This window comes from Pleuronectes platessa, chromosome 2 (genome assembly GCF_947347685.1).
Source record: "Pleuronectes platessa chromosome 2, fPlePla1.1, whole genome shotgun sequence".
NCBI lineage: Eukaryota > Metazoa > Chordata > Actinopteri > Pleuronectiformes > Pleuronectidae > Pleuronectes > Pleuronectes platessa.
This window is the reverse complement of record NC_070627.1, coordinates 11,707,585-11,734,942: the sequence shown is the minus strand read 5'-3', so window position 1 is coordinate 11,734,942 and position 27,358 is coordinate 11,707,585. Positions and strand designations below refer to the sequence as shown.

The 27,358-nt window shown below is 43.1% G+C and overlaps 1 protein-coding gene across 1 annotated transcript in view; it reads right to left on the bottom strand.

Annotated features, from left to right (window-relative positions):
- Positions 1–27,358, bottom strand: part of kaznb (kazrin, periplakin interacting protein b) — a 98,170-nt gene that overhangs the window by 37,727 nt on the left and 33,085 nt on the right. The window contains exon 4 of the mRNA XM_053432896.1: positions 18,889–19,096. Coding sequence (XP_053288871.1) covers positions 18,889–19,096 — 208 coding nt within the window. The remainder of the gene's footprint in view (positions 1–18,888; positions 19,097–27,358) is intronic.

Below are 27,358 nucleotides of genomic sequence, written 5' to 3'. Positions count from 1 at the left end.
CCATTCGAAACTCTAAAACAAGCACAATGGCTTTTTAAAAAGGGTGGAGGTGGATCTGAAACTCTGAAAATGCTACGAAGGATGTTTTAAACTGATCAGCAGTGTAAAACTAGTAACACTGAATCCACAGAGACAGAAAACTGAGCAAATAATCACATTAAAGAAGCTGGTATTAGATCAAACAACTTGAATTGATCCAATTATTGATTCAATCCGAGTATGCATAAAGACCTACAATGGGTTATCAAAGGTGTTTAATTATTCAGATGTGATTACATTAGATGTTGATTTACTGTTACAGTTTAGGCTGTGATGTGCAGAGTATTAGTATCCAGTGGTGCAAAGTACCTATTTACATTTACTCAAATACTGCACTGAAGTGAAAACAATAAATAAAAGGTGCATTTCACTTTATGCAACTTGTGTATATATAAAGCTCTACATTCTCTACCTTCAGACTAATAATACAAATTTAAATAAAAAAACAACAACATTATAATGTATTATTAGATTCAAGCTGCAGAAGGTTATAAAGTATCCTAACCTTAATGCTTGGAAGCGAGGGTGAGGCAAGTGATATTACATAGATGGCGATACGCAGCTTCACCTCTAGATGCCACTAAATCCTACATACTGAACCTTTAAGTAACGTGAATGCATCAATAATGACAATCAAGTTTTATATCTTATTCTTATATTGTTCTTGATTCTGCAGAATTATTTCTTATATTCTTATATTTTTTCCACTTTCACTAGAATTTGGACTTCAGAAATGTGCTTGTAACAGAACACAATAAATGTGATATTGCTACTTTTACTTCAGTGAATCATCTGAGTACCTCCTCCACCACTGACAGTGTCACAGAACCAAACACAAAACTGAGGCTTTCCCCCTCCTTTAGTTTCACTGAAGACAACTTGCAACTAGAGAACATGCGACTAGAGAATATGCGACTAGAGAACATGCGACTAGAAAACATGCGACTAGAAAACATGCATCTAGAGCACACACGATTAGAGAACATGCGACTAGAGAACTTGTGACTAGAGAACATAACAACGTTCATTGTTGCTCCTTGGCATTCCGTCCTCGCGGGGTTCCTAGGTAACAGTTGCTGTCAGCAATCCTTGGGCTTAAACTTTAATCCTCTCTCAAAACAAAACGTTGAGGAACGTCAGAGATATCAGAGCCGGTGCATAATGCTGCATGACTGATGAGAGCAGGGCGGAAGGGAAGCCACCAAACGACTGGTGTGAGGTATTAAAAGTAAAATGTTCAGAAACCTCAGTCGACACAAACAACCACGGACCGAGCTCTCGTCTCTCAAAACCGACACACCGAAATCGTCCTTTCAACTTTGACACAGAGGGTTAAGAATTCAGGTAGACACTGTCTTACAAGGACATTTTCATAGTGCCACATTTAATGTTTGCTTAACTAATTATAAATCTGTTATTTCTGCTTTTTTAAAAGCTGAGTAAGTCGTTACTGTGCACAACATATAACAGATCTCACACACACAGGTTTGCTCAGCTACTGTACAGTATGGGAAGCTTAACCAAAACCTTGTATCGAACCTTAACCGTGACCGATGAATTGATGACACTAACCTTCACCTGACCACCACTCACATCTTAACCAATCTTTGGTCCCTGTGAGGTCAACAGGTCCTGAAAGGCTCTGCATTTATTTTGAAAAAGGTCCTAAAGAGGTGGCAGCAAAAATGAGTACACACACACCACTCACGCAAGTGCACACACACACACACACACACACACACACACACACACACACACACACACACACACACACACACATAGACTTAGTGTGTTTTAGTGGAAGTATAGGCCATCTGGCACCAAATAAACACAAATATCTATATGTTCTATATCTATATGTTCTTAATAAAAGGGGGCCTTCAGGGGAAAAAGGAAAACACCATTTCACACATGCCAAGCAATGTGTGTAAACTGATCGTGAGACAAGATGTGTCTGGATAGACGTGGCTCTCTATGTCAGCTTAGTATTTTCCCTCTGGGATATCTTGAGCAATGTGCCTTGAAAAAGAAGTTAACAGTCTTGACACAGCTGTTGATACAGATGTGAATCATAATGTAAACTGGAGGTAGGAGTAAAAAAAGAAATACTAGATTCCCTGTGTCAATGTAATGTCATTATTCAGTGAAAGTGATGAGGCCTCTCGGGTGAGGCATGGGCTCTGCTTTGTATAACCCATCTGCTTCGGTTTTACAATAGAATAACAGAACAAAAGGGAAATAGACATGATATATACACATCTCTATATCCGCATATACTGGTACAGTTCCTTTTTAGAAGATTAAGCTAGCTCTGCTAAAGCTCCTGAAGCCAGTCTCTCCAAAAGGCAGGTGCTGTGAAATAACAAAGTCAGTGGGTGGTTGGCCTTTCTTAAATTAACCATCATTATCTCCATACCTGATCCTGGCCTAGAAATGTCAGAGCAGCTGGCTGCTGTTGGGTCTGCAGGACTCAAGCTGAACAGGCTAATTTGATGCTTAAGAATATCAGGAAATGGCAAAGCCACTTAATGCATAAGAAAACAAGACTTTAAACTGTTTTAACAAACTCATTATACGAGAGGTCAACAGAGCTGAGAGAATCACATTTGATGGTGTAGATTTAGCTAATAGCTAAACTGCATCATAAATCCAGAAAAACAAGAGGTACAGAAAACTGGACAGGCTCATGGCCTCTTCTCATTTATTGTGTCAGTCCACTGAGCAGCAGCACATAATGATTCACACTCTTCCTGTTCCATCATGCATCTGCGCCCCCCCTGTGACACAGCCCTAATTAATTTGCCATGTATCATCCTAATATGTGCATGCGCCTGCACAAATACACACAGGCATTGTCCCTCGGCATGAGAAAGAGGCCTTTGGTGTCAGATGTCCTCATATTGCTGATCACGCGGTTAAATTACAGCACGGTATGTGCATATCTCATTCCAAGGCTGCAGAAACACAGCCTCATAAATCAAAAGTTACTGCACTGCAGCTGCACGACACTCGTAGAGGTCAGAGGTGGACAGCAGCTGGTGCATGTGGAGCATCGTGACCCTGGCATGAAAATGAATGCATCGCTACTATACCTCTGCTCATCTCTGCTGCATGCAGCTCCCATGGAATACAGCTGGGCCGCAGCATCTTCTCAGCCCTCAGCATGAAGGAGAAATCCATATCTGTCCTTCCTTTCTCCTTTTCCCTTTCACTCTCAACCCTCTCGCTGTTAGCGCGGCATCTGCTTACAGCTCCCTGGATCCCAGATGAGGCACGGGACGCAGATTACCAGGAGGATCAGTCCACGCCCTACCATCCTCTCTACCCCCCCACAGACAATCCTTATTATAAACTATGGTAAAGCTTACCCTGTACAGACATGCGATGGTCTTGCCCACCTCCTGCTGGTACCCTACCCCACCCCACCCCACACCCCAGATGGGACAATTCTGTAAATGCCAAAGACAGAGATATTCCGCTGGATTACACTCATTCCTAAATACAGCTGTGAAATCAGAAAGCTAAAGTAGAGCGTGCCACAGAGCTTATACCTGACAGTGAGACTGAGACATATGTAAGGCCTGAGACAATCTTGGTGTAATCCTGCACTATCTGCAGTATTAAAGGGCTGCATCCGCCCCACCTTAAGAGAGGCAGCGCCGTGCGTGCAACAATGTCCCCTCTTATAGTATAATAGCAGGAGCATATGGGACCGTTACAACGAGACACTCCTCTAGTCGCAGTCTGCATCTTAACAGCCACTCCAGTACCTCACACCCTGTTGGTGAGATCAAATGACGTCAATATGTTCTCTCCCCTGAGAGTGCTTAGCACCGGAGCGAGTGCGGAAATCAGATAAATCAACACAATGTGCTGAAATAAACACAGTGAAATATACTGTTAGACTATTTACAGAACAGCCAGGCTGCGCATTTCATTTTTATTAAATGATAAAAAATACGTCAAAATAATTGCTTTATCTTTGTCAGCATATATGTATATTTTTATTATTCTGGACAATTTTCCATGGAACTTTCTTGTAATTTATAAAAACAACTATTCAACTGACTTCCCCATTCACACGTCAACATTTAACATTTTAATCTCTTACTTTTGATCCACAGGTCATGTCTGGAAACAGCACTGGAGGTGAGTTCTGATTCTAAACACCACAGAAGCAGGAATATAGATCTGAACAATGATGCTTTAGGTTTGTGTCAGCAACATGAGAAAAAAGACAGGTGTTGTGTCTGGAGCAGAGACCTGATTAGTTCTCTTTCTGTGGCTTGTCACCTAACAGTCTCCTCATCCTCATCCTGATGGAGGAGCCTCTCCAGCCGGCTCTTTCAAACCAATTAAGGTCTGGAGGTGCATTACCACACACTCAGTACCTGTCCGTCACTGTGCTCTGCTGCTCTTCACATTACAGCTCACTGGTCAGTTGAGAGTCTCTGAGTTTTTCCCTCTCACATCATCATCTGTCTGTTTCTTTCTTTCTTAGTTGTGCTCCTTCCTGCATCAATCTGTCGTCTCTCTCTCTCTCTCTCTCTCTCAGTTACAGGAGGATGTGAAGACGGCAGCCGAAAATATTCACCTCTCATCCGGGCCGCAGAGAGAAGCATCTGGTGCATGTGAATGATTATGAATCAGTGTGAGCATGTGTCATAGCTGAAGTTACAGACAGCACAAAGGAGAGAGAAAATCAAAGAGGAGCTTGTGAACTCGTGAGATTTAGAGAAAGGGAAATGCCCCGCGGCGTCAAATCAAAACAATGCCGAGACATCCAAACATCCCCAAACGCAGAGACACTGACAGAGAGGCTCGTATCTCCACATATCCCCTCCTGATCGGACAGTGAAACAAAACGCTCTGATGTTCGGGGGCACAAAGGGCTGAGCTTGTGCGCACGTTCTTGCTTAAGATGTCCAAACAGTTTGTCCAAGTGAAACGGATGAAATGTTTGGAACAACCCCCCCCCCCCCCCTTTACAAAGCACGCTACCAACCATGTAACCATAAACCTCTGAGAAATTAGACAGTAATTTTACAGGGCTACATTTTGACTCAGCACTGAGATGGTTGGAATTCCCCCCATGACTGTTGTGATGCTGGGAAAAACATAGACAGAGATTATTCCAGTACAACCGCTTGAGGGTAAGAAAAAAAAAAAAGGACGATTTCCATTTCAGAGGAAGAGTCATAATCAGCATTACATACTGCTGTAGGACTATTAAAGTGAAACCAGTCTTAATAATTACTGCACAGCTCTCCTGCACCAGGTACTCACATATCTTTTACTCATTTATTCATAAAGGCAGCGCAGTGTGAGCAGGACCCATTAAAATCCTTACCGGGCCTGTGTTAACTGTTGAAAGGTCAACGCACAACTAATACGGAAAAGTTGCATCAATACACAGGAATTAAAAGTAAGTTGAGTTCAATAGCAGCAGCTGTAATTGAGTCCAGATGGAGCAGCACTGAGTCCATGCAGCAGGACAGGGAGGCTGCAGAGGGACCTTCTGATCCTGATGGTGAGGTGGTTTAGATGTCCTACTTTATTTGAATCTGTTTTAATAATCTCACTCAGTGAATAACATCATTCTGTAGTCATGAGCTGTCAGGCAGTGACAACAGTGGCCCAGAAGTGCAAATGTTTAAATCACAAAATTCAACAGCAAATCAAAAGAAACAAATGCATTAAGTTCTAACGGAAACAATGATTAGCACTTCAGGGCCACTGGAAGAGACGGACACCCCCCAGTCTGTTTGCTTCTCGTGGACGGGTTTGAACTGTGTAGGTGTGATTCTCACAACTGTCTTTCACAGTTCACACCTAATGAGTTGAAATTCAATTTACTTTAAGTGCTGTGCTTTAGTATTTGTACTTCACTTGACATGTTTCATTTTTGCAACTTAATAATTCTATTATATCTTAGATCACTCAAATCATTTCAAAGCTATGATAACTAGTTACTATTCAATTTTATAAACAAAAGGTGAATAGTACGTTATGGCTTGGTTGGACATTTTCTGCAATTTTCTGTAGAGCCTGGCCATTATGGATTTGAGGTGGCTGACACTAATATTATGAGAGTACATATGATGCTAACATATATAAAGGCGATGATTCCTAAGATGTCAACTTCATGAAACTTTATTATAAATATCTATTGATTAAAACCAACTTAATTCAACCAAACAGAACATGAATTGTGATATACACATTGTTGCAATATTAATGTAAAATATAAACATTGTTTATTCTGTAAAATCAGACAAGGCACTAATCTTCTGTCCCTGTATTGACAGTTTTTAAATAATCTGGTCATTAAAATCAACTCAGCCGTACAGAAAATCTACTTAAATGTTATGCTTGAAAAATATCTAACAGTATAAGGGTAATGTAACAGTATTTTTACTTTTATCACTGGTTCACAACACTTCTGTTCTTTATTGTAATTTAGAATTTTCAGTAATGTTACTTTGATTCAAGTGAATTATTTGAACACTTTTCCTCCCACTGCTGCTGGAAAAGATGCTTTCTTCAGAACGTTGACTTGAGTCTTGTTCGCTTCTCTGATTGCTCATGTGACGGCTATAAAGTGCAGAAAATGTTAATTGAGACTCGCACTGTTCAAGTACCTGTGCTAATTGGCTAACAGCGTGGTGACAGAGGTGGTCCGACCACCGCCTCAGCTGCTTTCTCTCTCTCCAGATGAGTAGTCGGGTTTAACGCACCTGTGAATTACTCCCACAGCCAGCCTCCCCCTTCTCTGCCAGCCCTCCCCCACAGCCCTAATAACACCATAATGATGCCACTGTTAGTACAGTGCTGGGGCAGTGTGCTTTATGGACTGACCTCAAAATCAATTCAGCATCACACAAGACCTATTAATGGAGCTATAGGTCTGAACATCCTCCCCTCATTTCCCCTCCCCTCCTCTCCTCTCCTCTCCCCTCCCCTCCCCTCCTCTCCTCTCCTCTCCTCTCCTCTCCTCTCCTCTCCTCTCCTCTCCTCTCCTCTCCTCCTCCCGCATGGGGCACACGTTAGCCAGATCAAGGCAAAGTAAGTGATCCTGTCACAACGATCATGGACGGAATGTCTCATTGTACCACTGCTTCTCTTCGTCTACACCCACAGGTTAAAAACACGATCTGTCAACCATACAAGTATGGACAGTAGCTACCATCCCTCCTCAGGAGATAAATCTAATGCTGCAACTGTGTAATACTGTAAAATAAAATGCTTAGTTGTTTTCTCATTAGTGTGTCTGGTGCGTATCATTTGGAAATAAGGAGGTTTTGTGTCGATGGATGGAACAGAGAAGTACTTGGCGGTTTCGGAGCAACATTCCTGGACGGAGAGACTAGTAGCTGAGTCGCTCGCGGTGGTTAATTAGGGGGGAGTCTGTGGGAAACCCCTGAATCTGAAACCCTCCTCCAAAAAGACTCACACCACTTCAAGTAATGGCAGCCATGTTGAAAGGGACTCATTGTTCGGCGGCCAGAGCAAAAGATTCCATCACTTATGTCCAGTGGTCGGAACCGTGGTGCACACTTTGAGGGGACCAATACAACGGCCGCAGTTATACTACCAGAGAACAGAGGAGCGAAGAATCAAAGAGGTGATAGACATTTAAGGGAGGATCCCCTCGTTTTAAAGGTCAAAGTGAGTTTAGTTGTCACAAGAACTACAACTCAGCCACTGTAAAAACTGTTGCACAATGTGCTCTCTGCCTGTGAGAGAACTAAATTAGTTGTGATATAAATTTGAGATTAGAAATCTTTAACCAACAGACTGCACTACAGACGAGGAGTGTAATCTGTCTAACAATTCCAGATATTGGTCTTTATGTGAATATCTTGTGAAGTTTTGTGCAGTAGCGGTGTCGCAGCTTCCTGTTTCTGTGGACTGATCCAGCAGCCGGTCACAGCTCAGCCACTGCAGGTCACTTTTACAGTTTCAGAAAGGAAAGCTGCAACCAGCATCACAACAGACCGAACAAACAGCCCATTCCAAACAGGGTTAGAACCGGCACTGCACTAGTTTATATGAAAAAGCAGAGAGTGGGGTCCACCTCTCAATATAATTTGATGTAAAACTGCAACCGTCAAAACGACCATACAGTTTCATCAGATATTCATTTTATATATTTCATAAAGGTAAGATTTATAGGACAGTGGTTCTAGACTTACTTTTATTTTGTCTTGTTCTTTTCATCCCTCAATCTAAAAGTGGAATAAGGAGATGATTGCCTTTATGTTTGGCAAATAAGATCACAATCCGTCCTCATACACCTGTACTTTCATATGGTCGACCAAAACGCCTTTTAACGCCAGGTGTAAATATGATAAGGAGCCTATTCATATTAGGTTACACATAGCCTGGGCATACTTGGATAATTAGGAATCATATTTAACTTTCACAAGATTAGCGTGATGGTGAAGATGTTTTTGTGTTGAAATACAGATGTATCAAACATTAGTGTATTTAATGAGTGCATTCTGGGGGAAATTAAAGTTTTGAATGAAACCATTTTAGAAACAGATAGCAGTCTCCCTGACATTGATCTGACAGCTGCGGATAACTTTGAGAGGCGATGATATTTCTTTTAAAAATAGGATTATACACACGTGCATCTCACAATGCACACGGCCTTGTCTCCAGGGATACTGGTGGAGGACATCTGGTCTAAGGTAAAGTTTTATCCAGACAGTGATTTTGAACAATAAACATATTTACAGGAATGTATATACACAGCCTTCTCAACAGAGGCGCCGTGTGTTTGTGTGTGTGTACATACGCCTGAGCACACTGTGTACAGTAATTGGTGACCTGCTAAATATTTGTGTAGAAGCCCCTCAGCAGGAGAAAACAGAGTGGCATGATTTCAGCTCTAATGCCTTCAGGCTGCAGACCAAAAATAATTCAGGGATGGAGCCCACTTTAACGCTCAATGTCCACAAATCAGGGGAAGCTGGGGAGCTGATGATGATGCATCTACTCAGTGAGATTTATTTTCGCCCCAAAATGAATTATGTTTAATTCCGCTCGAAACAAATTAAATTAAAACAATGTTAGGTTCCTGTTTTGGTTCAATATTGGCTCATGAGCTTCACTCCAGAGAGAACCAGATAAGTGAGACACTTTCCGACTTTAATGTCGAGCTTGTTTTTAGGACGTTACCTTATTTGTGAAACCCACGTTTTGCCTGCTGATGAATTCAAAGACTGATTTAATTCATTTTGGCGTGATTGGAAACAACCTGAGTAGCGGAGCTCGCTGGAATACCACTAAAAAGAAAACTGCTGCAGTGTGAGCCATCTGTTACAGTCTGGAGGAGCAGTGTGGAGAGACAACATGGAAAATCAACCATGAATACTATCTGCAAGCATAACGGTTTACACTGACGTATGGTACCAACAGATTTTTTAAATTTAATTATTGATTAGTCTTGTTTTTGTTTCTGCAGCAATTTCCCAAAAGCTTAATTTGCTTTTGTCCAACAATAGTCCAAAGCCACAAGATCTTTTTATTTAAATCTTATAATTTAACAAACAATAAAATATGTTCGTCCTTGAAAGCTAGAAATGGTTAAGTTGTACTTAAAAATCTAACCTGTCACACTCCAGTGATTAATTGACTAAATCACAGCTTCCTGAAAGTAACACGATAGCATTTCAATCACCCCCTGGTGGCTGCTCGCAGTATTGATCACAAATCCCGCCTTCTCCATGTTAGTAGATAGGACACATTAAATATATTTTTCTCAAAGATGGATTCTGAACTCATCACAATTACGTTTTTTCAAGTGTTCTTATAACTGGAGAATTAGTTATTTGATGCTAAACAAGCGGGCTGGGACGCCTTGATTGACGGCTGAGATTGATGCCTGATTGGTCAAGCGTGTGTATGGACGGGACCTCAATACACCAGCTCTATCTTCCGATCACTACGATGCAGATCTGGGCTCTCAATCACGTTTCGGAGAAAGATGGCAGCATTCACGTCGTAGGGGATATTTTGGCTAAATTTCTGGATTGTGGGACGAGCCGGAGAAGCATTGTCCATCTTTTTCACAGTCTATGGATGACCTAAAGGCTGCAGTGTACGTGGTGAGCATAGAAGAGGACACAGCAGGGACATGAGACACTATACGTGAATGTACTGTAGCTCAGCAACACAGGACTTAAGCCAAGGTTTGACCTTCCTCTGACCGTCCTCTAAGTCTAACCGCTGTAGGATGTTTCTACTTTGCCATTAATGAATTGTGTGGATGTATAAAAGTGCACAGCATCGCCCCGATGTTCTGCCTTCAGCCCATCAATCTTGTCCGAGGCCTGCGTGAACCAGATGAAGTGTTCTGCTTATCCTCTGCTCCACTGGAATGTCACGCTTTACGTCCCCTGGATACAGAGAGGGAGGTGGGGGAGGGGGGGGGGGGGGGTTGGGGGGGGGGGGGCTGTACTTCCTTAGAACAAATTTTCCCTCATGTCTGGTCCATTCTCATCTGCCACGGCAACAATATGTACCAGCAGTAAGAAAGCTAAATCTCCACTGCTAAAGCAATGAGGCGTTTAAATAGGATGAGCTGAGACTGTTGTGAAGGCAACGAGGCTTCGTCCTCCTCGCCGTCTGTCTCCTCGTCTCTCTCGCTCTCTCTGAGAGTTGCACTTGTTTGAAGTTTAGACTCAACGGGGATTTGGATATTTTAAGGTGAGAACCGAGGATTAGATGTATAGAGCGGCGGCATGGGGGGAGACCAGGGAGTTTAGGTGCTTAGAGTCAAACTGTTTTCTGCACCTCCTGTTGCGCGGCGGGCACCACAACACGCAGGCGGTGGCCTTGAAACATCACACATGAGAGAATCACAGCTCATTTATTGTATCGGGGCACATGTACCATGTACAGTGGAGCTTTTTCTCTCATTTTTCCACTGAGTGTCATCAATGGAGACAATGAGAATACAGCGGGAGAATAGAAGATGCTTCTGCAGGTGTCTGGCTTCACCCAATAAACTCTATAAAGATGGATGACGTGACAGATCCCCTCGAGTGAAGCCAAATCAGCCTGACGACCCCCTGGTGACTGGCTTCGATATAGGTCATAAATCCCCTTCTCAAGATGGTCTCTGTCATTTTACGTGGTTCTTATCAGACTGATGTATGTTCAAGTGTTCATGAAGCTATTTGATGCTATAAAACAGGGTGAAATGTCATGATTGACTTGAGATTGGAGGATTGATGGGACCTCAATCCCTCAGCTCCATCCATGATCGACTTTGCAAATGTAATCGGCAGAATATGGCGGAATTCATGTGCAGTGTATTGTGGCATTTATCGGGGTGAAATACAATGAATGACAGCTAAGACTGACGTGATTGGTCAACCATGTGAATCAGTGGAACCTCGATGCTGTGACTCCAAACCACGATCATTACTGTGCAGACTTCAAAATATATTAAAGTGCAAGATGGCAGCTCCTGTGTCAAGGATATTTAACCTTTAGTTTAGTACAACAAAGGAAGTGAAGACATGTTGTCCACCTTTATATTCAGTCTTCACCCAGAACTTAGCATAGCTCCATCCCAGCTCAATGTGTTTTGTACCAGTGAGGAAGGACAGGTTTCCCCATCTGGACCAACAGAGTCCAGGATCCTCTCTCGAAGCACACGATGCAAATTAAATATGCAGCAGGTCCATAAAGCACAAGTCGGGAAGAATACTTCACTCAGTCCACAACATCAAACTTCCACTCTGACATATGGTGGTGATAAATAATTTTTCTGTCAGCGGCTTCAGTCCATTAGCTCCTCTGATGAAAAAACTATAGAATACCTGCTGCATGCAAAGTTATGATGATGGGCCGTGAGAGGGAAATGGGGGAGAAAAGAATCATAGGAGACGAGATAACGGGGAGAAATATCCTCATTAATCTTCTCCTCTCCCTCCACTCCCCAGCCAATAACCACCGGCCTCATAATGTGCTCTTAACCCGAGTCGTGACCTACACATAGGAAATCCATATTAAATGTCGTCTTCATCAAAAAATCCAACTGGGAAACAAAGACTGTCGCGAGCCGGTGGGAAGGAAATAGTTAAGTGAGCACTTTGGCTTTCATGAATCTCATTAGCATACGGAGACATATCAGTCACACTGATAGGAATAATATCATCTCAGAGACAGTGTGTCATACCGGAGAGTAATTCACTGCTTAGTGTCACGGTTAAAGCGCTCCCCGGTTCTCCTTGAATTGGCGTTCACTGACTCACTCTGTGAAGTTTCTTTCAGATGAAGTCGGCCTCGCAGATTTAATTGCAGAGGAATGTCTGTTGGAGATGTAACCTGTCTTAGAGCTGGCATCCTTCTCGCAACTCCCTTTTCTGGTTCTGCTTCGCTGCTTGTTTTTTTTTCCGGCAGCACCGGGTCTCTCTCAGGTGGCGGTTCACATCAGGTGTCGCATGGAGAGGGCACCGCGGCCATCTGCCAACCAAACCCAGGCAAAGGAAGGCTCTCACCAGCTGGTGTGCAGGGCAGCGCTTCTGTCGCCTCGCCCAACAGAGCTAAAGGAAGAGGTTAGCTGTCACCTGTCCCCTCTGCCCCTGTATGCTGCAACATGAAATCACAATGCCCTCCCGGTGAACCACAAACTCGGGAGAATTTCCGAGCTTTTGAAACAATACAGCTTCCTCTGCCCCTGTATGGTCATGAAAGTGAATATGTGCCGTCCGGCTGTTTCTCCCTGCAGCAAAGCTCAGGAGTGGAAACTCAGAGTCCACAGGGTCTCTGCTCTCTCTGACAGCCAGTGCAGCTCTGACAGTTCATTACTGGGGCTTGCATTCCATTAAAAAGCAAAACAAATAACCACAGAGTCATTATTTATTTAAGGTCATTACCAACCACTGTAGAGCAAAAGCTGACAATGTGCCAGTAAGTACTTCTAAGCCCTCGGCTATTAAGTGCAGATACACAACAAATAATAACACTTAATGAAAAAGAAGCTTAACCATGAGGTAAGTAAATTACAAATACTCAAATAAAGATGCATTGAATTATATTATATTATTTCCTATACTGTATAGATCTGTCATATCCATTTTGGTTGTGTTTGTCTCAAACTATCCTCTAAATTGGATGTTTGCTGTGTTCCAAGATATTAATGAGATACAAATACCATACATGAATGGGAATACTGTACACCATTAGTTTATTGTCATTTAAGGGGAGTGAGCTCTTTAGATCTAACTATCCGGTCTGAGAGAAGTAAAACCTCCTGCCCACCACCACCAGTGTCTTCACATGGTATGGGAGGCCCCGGGAGTCGTGGCTGTGCCGTGATTAGTTGTTCTACCGGAGGAAGTGGGTGAGGAAGAGGAAGAGAGAGGAGAGAAGAGAGAGAGAAATGTTGGAGGGGTAAGGGGCTCCCTCTCTCTTAGCTATTGTTTGGACACAGTTCCTCTCATGCTGCATTGACCACAGACAGGGCGTGGCTGAGGGAGGCCAGGCAGGGAATATTGGGAGGGGAGGGGGTGAGGTATTTGGACAGTGGTGGATACAGGGGGAAGGTTAGAGCGCGCCGCATACTTTCCCTGCATGTGAAGAGCGGACGGGAACGCGGGTGGTCTCTGGAGAGTGTTACAGAGAGAGAGAGAGAGCAAGAGAGAGAGAGAGAGAGAGAGAGAGAGAGAGAGAGAGAGAGAGAAACAGAAAGAGAAAGAGCTGAAGTGGGTGGGATTTTGCCCCTGTACTTTGGCGCTCTGTTCCCAGCCCCGATCATGTGCACGATGAAGTAATGAGAGACTCGGGGCCTCCGACAAACTCAGGCCAGATGGGGAGATGATTCTTCCCTACAATTACTCTAAAGTACAGAGCATTAGAGGCAGTGCAGCTATTGGGAGATAAGATAATCACTGAGAATACTTAATCAACACTGTTTTACAGCAAGCCGAACAGTTTGGAGAATGTCCTTAAAGGTTTCAGCGGCTTTATCTTCCTCTATCCCTGACTGCGGGTATTCTAGCGTATACTGCCGAGAGCAGATGTAATGGAATAGTTTAGTTAGAGGAGCTGCTGGTTCTGGAAGGGTCTTTTCAAATTCACATTTGAATGTTGACTTTCATGATATTTTCAGCGTTCCTCATCAGTCTGTACACACAATTAAAAGGATCCCAAAAAATAGCAGCTGTGCATAAGAAAAAGGCAAATGTGTCTTCTTAAAAAGCCAAACAAACAATGGTTCTCCTTTGATTCATAGTCCATGAGTATAACAAACATGACAGAAAACTCCAAGGCACTTTGAGTTCTAAGTATGTTGAAAAGCTTTTAATTTTTCATGGGTCAGACCCACTTTGATACCGCAGAATGACTCCAAGATCGTTTCTGAGCAGTAGAACCAAAGTATGAGCGTTTGAAATTATTCCTAAGAAATCACATCTTTTCTGTGCATTGGTGGATGGTTGTTAATACTTGACCGACAAGAAGAAGCAGAAAATAATCATTATGCAGAACAGCCAAGGTTAACTCTAAACCTGCCTCTCCTTTTATGAATTTCATATTATGCATTATTGCTGAGATCTATTGGTATTTATTATTAATTGTCATCTTAACAAGCCTTGTCTTTTTAAATTTAACAGCCGAGAGAGAGGCCATGGAGTTCACAGAGAATGTTTATAAGAACTAAAGCCCTCACTGCCCGGCCTGAGTCTGTGACTTTTAAACCTTCTCAATTTATTTATTTACTCATTTATTCATTGTGTCTATGGTTGGATTTTAACCAATAATGGTTTTAATGAGGGACTTTTTAATGGTTTTGTTTATAATTCACAGTGTGCTTGTGCCCCACTCGTTCAGAGTGATTCATTTTAAACCCAATAAAACTATTTGGTTGCCAAATTTATCAAAATTTATCCAAACTGCAGAATGTTTTGTCATGTTCGAGCAAAGCATAACCTTTAGCTTTCACCCACTGATAGATGCATTAAAAAATACTTTTAAGTTCTGCTCAGATTTTTCTCACTTGAGAGTTGTAGTTCACCCCTCACTAAGTTTTATCTTTGGTTTTCTGTTGATGAATCAGTTATTTTCAAATCATACTTTTGTGCTATTGACTCAATACTAAGCATTGTTTGTACCAAACCTGGACGTCCACAACTCATCTTCCTTTACGTTGATATATGTCTAACCTTAAACACGTTATTTTGGCTATGGATATCGACAGTGGCAGATCATTATGCTCATGGACAGTTGAGAAATAATAAATGTCATAAATATCATCACTGCTTTCACACTTTGTGTCGACTACATCAGTCTCCTTGTTTAAAGCCAGCAGGAGTCATCCATACTCCCCATGCTGCATGAGTCACTAACAGCTGACTTATGGTTGTGTCTTAGAAAGGTTTATGGATTAGTATTGGCAGAATCCCTTGAGTCCGTGATGAGCACTTTCTCTCCAGCCGACAGCAGGGCACTGATCTACCGAGAGCATAAATAATGAAAACTCGAGATTTGCTCCCAATGATTATGGACGACAACATATTTTTCCTGGAGCTTCTGTTCCTTCAGACGAATTGAACATAGCTTGATATGTTTCCCTCCTCATAATTCAGATTGTTGTTACGTATGTTGAGAGAAAGAGCCAATAATAGAGGGGTGTCATCATCCCGGCAATGAATGCATTACTGTCAATGGCCTGAATAAAAGGAGACAGGGTTGTAACTGTGAGCCACAGAGCTTTCCATTGATTCAACTATAAACTGAATATGAAACATAGAACACAAATCTTTGTGTCATAGGGATAATTGCTTGGAAGAAAGAAGAAAAACATACAAAAGTTTAAAAAAAGGCAAAATGTGTAGACTCAAGTTAATCCTGGTGCAGCGTGCAGAGTCTAAAAGTTGCGTGATTTAATCTCTAGTTCCTTGTGATTAGTTTAGCAACAAGAACGGACCCTGAGGCCGACAGCAGCTTCTGGTGCCATGCTTACAGTCTTATTGGACATCTGTCAGAGAGGTTATTGAAGCTCCACAGGGAGGTGAAACAGCAGAAACGTTTGTGACATTTTGGCACAATATAATATACAGTATTTACCGGCAGGCAGGTCCTGCACGTTTGTAAAAAAGAAGAAAAAGCTTGTCTGTGCAGCAGCTTTGATTTTGCAGAGGGCAGAGCCAACAAATTGACTAACAAACAGCGAGGCCTGGAGAGGGATACACACCTAAAGAACATTTAATCTCCCTAAGCCACTGGACGCTGACGCTGGCTCGTCGCACACTAAACTGCCTCACACCAGAGATCTTCCCAAACGAATCATCCTAAACTTCGAAATCTGGAGGAAACATCCTTACAGCTAAGCAGTTCTCTGGCTCATCCCTCTTTATGCAGGAGAGGTGAAGGCTCAGCCGCGTTAAGTTTGTCGGGTTTGAAGCAAAAGGAGGGAGGTGGGGGACGGTGTGTGGAGCTGCGTTTGGCTTTAACCGTCACCTGACTGCTGCCCTGGCCTCTGGGAACAGGAAGTATGACATCACTGCCCTGACATTCAGGAATGTGGGAATGTCAGGCTGCCTGTTAACGCTGCAGGAGCGAAACAGAGACAGAGAGCGAGCAGGGTGGACACAGCGGAGACGTGACTGCAGAGTTATTTTATTATAAGCTATTCCAACTGTGAGGACTAAAAGCCATGTTCTGAAAAAAGGCTACTTGGCCGTTCTGTTGATAAAACTTATCCAGCAGATAACTTAAACCAGGCTGAGCTCTCGAATGATCAGCATCGAAGCAGCAAAAGCTCGGATATCCTGACTTTCATTATCTTGTATGCTTCAGGCTAAAAAATTACTAAATTTCCCAGGATGCAACTTCACTTTTTATGAAACCCTGCCTGCCTAATAAACTCCCACGTCTTTCTGATTCCACAGCACCTCGGAGATTGTCAAGCAGGATCACTGATTCAAAATGTATAATCTGCAAGCTGAGTTAACCCTGATCGCACTGCTGTGACACCATGTGTTGCCCTTCAACCGCATGTTGTGAAAGCTGATGCATAACTTACATTACGAAATAATGCAGGATGAACACAGCCTCCATGGTGCATACATAAGGCACAGTTTAACGTAAAATATGTAACTTCGGTCTCTGGCGCTGTGTCTCAATTCGGGGGCTGCATCCTTCGGAGGCTGCATTTGTAGACCAATTATGTCACAGCGGAGCGAAATAGACTGTACCAATTCAAAGGCTCCTTCAAATGCGGGCGACTTTTTCGCCTGTAGCTCTGTTGCTAGGTCATGGCTGTAAGGGCGGGACAAGCAAGGGATGAAATACGAAGACCAGTCCACCTCATACCGGACTGACCGACCCGGTCTACTCGGCCATAGGGGATGCAGCCGGAGTCAACTGCGTAGACCGGGTCCTCGGATGGATGCGACCACTGAATTAAGACGAAGCTTAGGGGTCTCTCGATAATAACAGGCCTTTGATGACGCCGTGAAGCAGCGTGGGATCATGGGAGTTGTTGCCTTCACCACAACTCAGGATGTGTTCACAGGTGAGTTTATGTCTTAAAGTTTCACTCACATTACGCAGCAAAGATCATTGAGCAATTGTGATGCATAACGAGTGACCACCGCAGACCTTGGAAGGCTAACTAGCTAACTGGCTAGCGGTGTGTTTCTATTGAAGATCTGTTACTCATTATATCTTTGAAAACAAGTACATCATCACTCTAAAGCCTCATTTCACACAGATCCGTCCTCAGCTTCGAGCACCAGCAACGGACAAGAGGAATCCCAAGCCCCTGAACTGCATATGCCCGACACAGAGCGCCATTTAATATACACTGACAGTGAACGGCTTGGCATGGCATGATCTCAATAACCCCCCGGCTTCTTAACTTATCCAAGGCAAGGGCAGAACACAGAAACCTCGAGGCGAAAAAGACCTGCACCATCAGGGTTGGTTCTTTCTGTGGCATGTTCCCGATTTCAGCGAGTCAAGCGTTCTGTAAAAGTTGAATCTGTCAGATCGTCCTGTATTTGTCGAAAGCTTTAAATTTGTCACCACTAATGAGTTGCTCAGGAAATTGATGTGAGCACAAGCAGGGATTTTTGATGTTCAGTTTACATGTCAGGGCAACGGTTAATTACGATTCCCCGCCAGACGCATTAAAAAGATGTGTCATTCCACACAAACATGAAATAAAGATTACAAAAGAGCCAACAAACATCATTAGACATGCAGCAACTATTAAGGAGTACTTTTTCATGTTCTTACTGATAGCAACAAGTGAGATATTAGAAAGCGCGGCGTGAAGCCAGAACAAATCATTCTGAGCCAACAAGGCCACAGCGAGCAGTACCCTGCACACTCCCACTTAAATCATTCACAGGTTTAAAGCATCACATCTTTTTTCAACCACTACATAACGGTGCCATGGTGTCGCCCGCCCCGATCAGAGATGTTGGCACGCAGTTCTGGACCTGAAGCACTGTTTAAGACTCCTTGCCAGCAGATTCAGGGGAGCGAGCTGAGAAGGAGCCAGAGTTGGAGGGATTGCAGCCCCAGAGGAGCCCAGCTGCTGCCTGGGAAACAAAACCCGGACAGGCTCTGGCCCACGCTCTCTAACCCCAACCCCTCCCATCTAATAAGAGAACTCAGTTCTTTTTTCCCTCTCGATCCACTGTCCCTCTGCTCTGGAGTTTAGGGGAAAATAAGTCAGCGGACTAAAGGAGGAATGATCTTAGCCACCCTGCTGCACATTCCTCCAATATATCCCCCACTGTTGTTCTCAAGCCAGTGGCACATGGTCATGTTCTCACTCTCACACACATTCATGTCCACGTGCACATGTGTGACACTCACCACGGTAATGGAGGCTGTCATCGTGGTGGTTGTACTGGTGGTGGTTCTCCAGAGCAGGGGGGCTGCTGGCACCAAGCTCTGCCAGTCTGCGGCTGGTGGCCGAGAGCTCGGAGCGGAGGTTGGTCACTTCCTGACTGGCGGACTGGATGGCCCCATCAATCCTCTGTGCCAGATGTTTGTTGTCTTCCATCATTTTAAGGATTTTCCCCTGAGGACCAAATCCACACAGAGCAGCATGGTGTCAAGTGGAGCATTAGACGGGGTGAAGCCGAGACCCCTCTCTCCTCCAGTTATCCCCCTCTCCTGTCGTCCTCCTCTTCCTCCTCCACCTGTGCTTCCTCTCTCACAGTTTACTTGGCACATGTACAGAGAAGAATAAGCCAAGACGCCGGTCCCTCTCCTGTCCTCCGCTGAGCAGCACAAAGATGATGTCTACCTGTTACTGTCTAAAGAACATCTGTGTGGCCGAGCACCACACACTCAGTGGAAGCATGTGCTAGTGTGTGTGCAGGGCAAAGAAGAGAAAGAGGAGAAAAAGAGGACGAGCAAATTCAAAGAGAGCAGAGAGAGAGACAGAGAGAGAAAACAGGACAGAGGAGGAAAAAAGATGCAGCCCAGCAGGCGGAGGGGAAAGTGAGTGCTCCCGCCGAGGAGAATGTGCTGTGAGCAGCTGCTCTCAGAGAGGACCCAGCACACACTGAGATGACATGCAGCCTTTTAAATGGACTGTACCATGTGCTGGAGGACCAGGGGAGAGGTGGAGGGGGGGGACGCAGTTGGACTGAGCTGCTCTCCAGCAACTCTCTGAGTACAGCTGTGTATCCCACACACCATAGAGTCTGTAATGAGTTAGAAACCAGGTCTGTGATAGGAGGAAAAGTACAGATTGTTTCTTTCTACTTCTTCTTTCCCCGGTGTCCCTGTGCTCAGAGCTCGGCAACAGTGTTAAACCCTCTGACAAGCACTTGTCAAACCCTCTGTATCTTTTCACTCCCGCTCCCACTCTCCCTTCCTCCCTCTCACTCTCACACCCGCTGTCTTTTTGTCTCTCCCGACCCCCCCCCCAACCTTCTCTTTTTTTTTTTCCATTCCATTATATATATTCATCTCTTTGTCCTGGGAAAGCTCACCCCCACATCAGTGGAAGGGGGGCTGGCTCAAGGCGCCCAAGGGGAAAACATTTCAACTCCGAGAGCAAACTTAGCAGAGGACAGAGGCGCAGAGCTCTAATAGGTTAAACACAAAGAGGAGAGGCCCTGAGAATTACAATTGAGCGGTGGCGAGAACACAGAGCTCCACAACAGTTGGACGAGGGGCCACGCAAACAATAAACACTGCCATTAATTCTTATCTGCGCAGCTGTAAAATGCCATTTCACACACAAAAGGTTAGAGACGGGGGGGGCTGGCCTTCTTCCATTCATCCCATCTTAAAATGATAGTGCTGAGCCATCACAACATTGAATCTGCATTTGACATTTCATTTCCCAAGTAAGAAAACACATCCTGTCTCTGGCAAGAAACTGAGGTACGTGAGTGATACATCACTCAGATTCTGTCATCCGCTGCCTGGGTGATAACAGCTCCACGCTCATTGGCATTCACACAATGGCAGATAGAGACAAACAAAGATGGCACAGCAAGCTCACAAGACTGACGAGCAAATGAAATACACAATTTGGTGGTTGTACCTGTAGTTAGCTCACTGCATCCTGTCTTTGTTGCAGCTACAGATCATCTGTGATCAGAGAGATCCATGAATGTGGCCTCAACCTCAGCTTCTCCACTCTGTACGGTCAGCATTGAAGAATATGACAATATATATAATATTTAGGGCTACTTTAATATCGGTTATTTTATGCTTTGATTTGTATCATGAAGTGTGAGGACCTAAAAACACACTGTGAGCTGGTGATTATAAATGTTCTCTCAAATTTCATCAGAATCAGAATCAGAATATTAACTGCATTGCAATATTTAATGCCAGAGCTACAACAAAAAAACACTGTCCACAACAAAGATACATAGTTTTGTTAAACGTTCAGTGTGTAAGATTTAGGTGATAGGGATCTTTTGGCAGAAAAATTATCCTAGTGATGTTTTTACCAGTCAGTTTCATCTAAATTGTAGGAATTATTGTTTTCTTTACTCTAGAATTGGCTTTTAAATATTTAGATGTTTTATATTTACATTACGAGCGGATCCTCTCTACGTAGTCCGCCATGTTTTTTTCAGTAGACCAAACGGGTCAAACTTAACACCTTTTGAGTTTTTAGGACAACTGGAAGGCGAGGGTGATGTGAGGGGTGTTCAGCTGCAACATGGCACTTCTACACATTCACCCCTTTAAAGGAGACATGTTTGCTTTTTCAGTTATTCTTTCCTCTGGAGTGGTACATAGGTTTTTTTTGTGAATGTAAAAGTTCTACAAAGTTCTTGGTAACAGGAGCCCTGCGAGCTAGGACTGTTTGAGAGAGATGACAGGTTTTTACGGGGAAAGCAAAACAAAATCTAACCTTGAAATGAAGAAATAATGCTCTCAAAATGAAAGACTGCTGTTTTGAATGAAGAGAGGAAAAAACTCTGCATAGAACAAAACAAGCAATTAATTTGAAGATGTCACATTGTCTCCTGGGAAACAAGTGATGGCAATTTTTCACATCACTGACATTTGCGGATGTTAATTTGCTCACAGTGGTGATGCCAACTTGCTGTTGTTAAGCAGGTATAATGTTTACCATGTTATGCAAACTTACTTCAGCATCTAACATTTGCGAATGAGCACTAAAGATAAAAGTGCAGATGAAATTGATGGGAATGTGGCTGGTTTGGCATTTTCCCGAAAATCGAAATATTGGACAAATTAAATGAATTTAAAGCTAAAACTAAAGGTTAATGGGATCTTGATTTGATGATGACTCTACATGATATATTATGCTGGACTCACACATATGCATTGTATCAATGCTTGACTATGACAACAATGAAAGTTTCAAGCATAGGACACACACCAGGGCCACTTTCATGCTAATGAGCCATATCCATCATTGCATGTTACATAAAATCGGGACATAAAATCATCAACTAGATGAGTGCACACCAGGTTAGCAGGTGCCTCGGCCTCCTCTTTAAAATCTTCGTGATTTGATTGGATTGTGCCTCTGTTGCCGCATTAAATGTCATCTTCTGCCCTACACAACACAAGAAATGTGACGCAACACAACCACAGTGCAGTTCGGCCACGCTTCACCTCGCCCCATTCAAAGTGAATAAGCAGCGCTTCGGTTCAAGCCTCCAATGTGTACACACGTTGGAGGATGACCAAATTCAATCTGCCTCGTTCTCTGATGACCATGAAAGTCTGTAACAAATCAATCCATCCCAAAGAATGTTTAGACCAAGTGGGTGGACTGACGTATGACGTTGACATTAGCTACTTCTTATTGTGCCTCACCAGCACACATGCAGCCCTTCGCTCGTTGCTTATCTCTGATTCCTGCTCTCTGTCTCTTTCTATAACCGGACTTATCTCATGCAATCATAATGTCAACGCCTCTGCTGTCCACCTCACTACCCACCATCCACAAACAGGACAATTATTAGGCTACAGTTACTCGAGAATATGAAAACAAGCATTGGCAGGTTTGATCACATGACATGTTAGCAGATCATTATCTTCGTCTAGACAGTCACATCACTGTTCCCGATTAGTGCACTGGCCCTGATTTGTAGCTGATGAGCAAAGCACAAATGTGGCACATAGCCTGTGACACAGGGAAGAGATAAAGGTTGTCTCCACTTCTTCCTCTGCACAGAGAAGGCTCATAAATTCCTCTGCAAATGTTTTTTTAGTTCTTTTTTTTAAACCATGCAAAGTCTTTCTTCATATGAATCCACAACCACAGTCTGTTTTGTGTTATAGGAGTCAGGATTCCATACGTTCAACTATGGAATGTGAGAAAATTAATGATTTTAGGGTCAGGGGTCAGGACGTGTCCCAGATACACATCAATAGGTCGGACAAATACTCTGAGGATGCGTAATTATGGCGTTACCCAAACACACAAAGTCCTCCCCTGTCTCCACAACTGGAATGAAAGCATGTACGGTCGAGGCAGAGACCTCAAGGCTCACACAGGGATTTCAGTACTTAACTTTAGCAAAGGCTGATTCCCTTAAATAAGCATTTGTCCCTCCAGCACTTCTATGGATTTGACTCCCTTCTCCAAACTTAGCATGTTTGTGTTGTTAGTTTGCTCGCTTGTTTGATGCTATTAATGAGAAGTTTAATCAAGTGTGCCGAGGGTGTGCAGTTAAAAAGAGGTATTGATAAACAGTCACCATTACTGTCTGCCTGGGTTAATTGAATATCGACTAATCCTGCGCACACTGGAACGGTTTCCATTTTCCCCAATAGTACAGTGATATAAAGCCCTGCTCAACTATTTATACAGGTCTTATCAGGGTCGTTGGGAAAATATCCACACTCTAATGTCTGTCTAATGTCCATCAATTACTATGAGACAAAGATATAGTGGCTGTCATGGAAGGAAATGGGGAAAGTGTCAAATTAAGGAGTATAACTCAACAGATGAAAAAAAACGAGGGCATGCTATGAGGAATGTTATTTAAGCTGAATTATGTGATTATTACTCCATGACTGTTATACACATAAATGAGCTGTGAAGAATTCCGTAACCATATTTCATTGTCATTTTCATTTAGGTTATGATGTGAGAACAGGAAGATCCATCAGGGGCGAGCGAACACTTGACTCTCAGTCCTCCGCACTGGTCAAGGACTCTTCCCACGTTGCGCCCTTGGGTCACACAGTGCATGATTCAATCTTTCAAATGCAACAGAGGTCATCTGGTGCATTGTTGAGATCAAGACATGCTGTGCAAGCAGGCTGCAGCAAATCCCAGGAATGAGCAAACACTGCAGGGGGGCTGATCATCTGAAGTTGGGCCTGACACTATGGAAATGAAGCAAAGGGGCATGAGGACCTCAACATTGTCCCAGGCTACTGATATCACTATGTCAAAGCGTTACACAAAAATAAACACGTGATGACATGTTTGTAAATTTAATTTGATTCATTTAATTGAACGCGCTAAAATAAGTTACTTCAATTAATTTAATTTCCTAAAGTAACATCAACTAGTTAACTTTATTTGATTTCCGTAAATTGAAATAATAAATTAGATTGAATTTAATTAAGGAATGCAGTCTAATTTAAAAAAAAAAATCCTAACTAAATTAATTACATTTACATTTGAAGCTATTTTCTTCCCTGTGATTAAAATATCACAGAATTTCACTCATATCACCAAGTCATATATCTTGGTGATATTGCAGTTTTTATCTTTTCAGCTTTTACTTCAGACATGTAACTTGTGTCACCTCCTCCCTATCCTCTGAATTTAAAATCAGGACCGATGAGAAATATTAAATATTTGGGGTCATTGCATGGCCAGGAAACAACAGACCTCATTGCTTAACTGACATTAGAGCGACAAGAATTCCTCACTTCGAGAAACCCCTTCAAAAGACAAAGAGCTTTATTAAAGAATGCTGCTAACATGGTTTTTGTTTATATATTTCAGGCAAGCACTTTAGAAAGCTTCCCTCTGCCTCCATACAGACCTGCTCTGAATAGAAACATTCACTGACTGTAGCTCTGGATTTCTAAATATCTGTTTGTCAAAATGTTTCCTCTGGAAGAAAACAGCAGGTGTCAGGCCATTTTATTCTCAAAGTAATGGCAATTTTCACACACAGCCCACTGTCCGCCAACATCAGAACACAAGAGTTTCGATTTTTTTACATGTACACAGGTTTGTTGGCGTGATAACTGGATTTTACTTTTGTCGACTGATGGTCAGTGTATTGTGTGAGACACAGAGGGAAGACGGTTGGAAAAAGCACTTGAAAAGGATCGAGAAGAGTTTGAATAAGACTGTCCTTTCTGAAGTTACCAATAAAACACCTTTTTGTTGTTCACCTACTTCTTGCTTTCTCATGCCATCATTTGTGACAAACTAGACAAAATGGTCTTTGTTAGTCAAGATCAAATAAAACACAGTGGGTTCCCACAGCAATAAGGCAGCACTTACACCTGCTGAGATTGTGTAATCTTTTATATTTCAAAAGAAAGAATACGTGCTGGGTTGCATCATTTGTATTGTTTAAAATGAATGTAAAATCAAAATTGCCAGGCATTCACTGTTCCACTGCAACAGAACGGAAAAAGAGTGTTGAAAACTACACAAAGCGCAGTTTCCATGGCACAGTTCACAGCGCAGGATGCACATTTACAAAAATGCAAATGTCACAGTCGGAACAGAAAATTGGGTATTTTTGTCTGAGCGAGTGATGGAGAGAGAAAGCCTTTGGCCCCCGAATGGTGACACACAGAGGGAGAGGGGCACTGATGGGGTGAATGGCAGAGAGCAGAAACTCAACTCTTTGTAATTGTAGTATTTTCTCTCTTTCTGTCCCTCTCTATCGCTCTCTTTCTTTTTACAGTTCTCTTGCTCTGGTTAGTTTGCACCCTAATGTGAAAACTGTCCTCGGTTTAACCACAAGGCATAAGTTAGAGCAGCTGTAATCGGTATCTTTATGTGAGCTATGGATCACATGATTACCTGTAATACCAAATGTGTTGCATGTAGTGACAAACCCATGGAGATTTAACATCCGACTCCGTAGCTGCCTGCAGCTCTAACTGAGCGTCTTCAGCTTATTATTATCGGTTCACTGCCCACGACGCGTAGGTTCACTCGCACTTCTTTCATCTGTGTTATTTTCAGCCCCAGCAGGCAGATGAGAACACCCTGATAAGCATGTTGTACTACCTGCTCTGCGACAAACGGTGAAAGATAAAGTGAGCCACGACAGTAGCTGGTGATTGCAGCGGATCATTCAGACCCCAGAACTAAAAGGGGGAGGGATTTTGATGTGACATTCAGGTACACCAGATGTTTATGTATCTGCAACTGTTGCCACAAAGTTCTTCATAGTAACTTTATAATGTCAGGTTTTGTCAGTGTTGAAAACTTCTTGATTCTGATTCTAACTGCCAAGGATTTTCTGTACACATGTTTGATAACCATATAGTGTATATAAGGATGGATGACATGCTCACACATGTACATGAAGTCAAAAAAGGTTTCTGTCATTTCAGGTAGTCCTTCTCATACTGATGTTTGTTCATGTATTAATCTTTCCACTATACGTTGGTTTTAAGTAGTTATTTGATTATATTAAACAAGGTGATTGACAGCTGAGGCCGACTCACGATTGGTCGAGCACATGTATCGATGGGATCCTGCTCCATTGCCACAATGGCTACTGCACGGACTCTGGATGCACGATGGCAGTGTTTTCACGTTGTAATAATTGTCTCTAGTTTTATTAAGACTTTCCTAAAATTCCATTGAAAATTTGTGTTAAATCTCAGACATTTGATCACACACAAGCTGCCTGTATACAGTCCAACTAGTTGTCCTCAGCCCCTGATAACTCATTCAAACCTTCAGCAGGGTGCTATCAACAGGTTATTGAGTAAAAAGCAGCATCTCCTCTGTGGCTTAAACTTTGGCACAGAGATAAAACGGTGATCCCTGGAGATGGCCTACAGACGCAGAGATAAGACCTGGAGAGAGGCACTTATTATCTGCCGTCAAACTCACCACATGTGTCACACCAAAGTCCTTCCCAAGTTCCACCACGGCACCTTGCAGCCATGTCCTTCTCCCACCTCTCCTAGTCTGATGATAATAAACAGTTTGACAGCCACTCCACTTGGAGATAACGGTTCGACAGGGTTACGGATGAAATGCGGTGCCGGGGGCTGTGATGAGTATCAAGATAAAGGCTTGTCTGCGGGTCTCTGGGGGAATCAAAGGGAGGGAGCATGTAAGGACGAGGCAGGGGGGTGTTGGGCTGTGATGAACTTCAAGACCACTGGGGGGGGGGGACGTGTGAAGATGGAGAATCAAACCCAGAAAAATTCCATTCCTACACTGTTTCTCAATCCTACTCTCGAATAAGACCCTCTTTTCCCCTCTTGCCTCTTTTCCACATGATCTATCTTCTGCTCCCTGCTGGATGTTTTCGGTCATTGCACGTTGTGCCACTGATCCTCTCAATCCTTTGCCGAGCTGAATGTGGCAGTAATCTCTGATGACATGCAGATCATGGTGAGATGACAAACATTTGAAACAGAACAAATAGCGATAGTTTTACTCTCCGCCGCTTTGCTGCTGTCTAATTGAGTTGCTCGCCCCTGGCATTGTTCGGCACTCTCTTCTGGAGGAGCCACAATTAACCTGTCCTGTTGAATGACTTGGAGACATACCCATAGCTTGCAGGGGACATGAGACAGATATCTGACAGTGTTATAAACATTAAAGCGTGTGGGCAGCTTTATCACAGTCTGGATCCTGAGCATGAGAGCTACAGGTTAT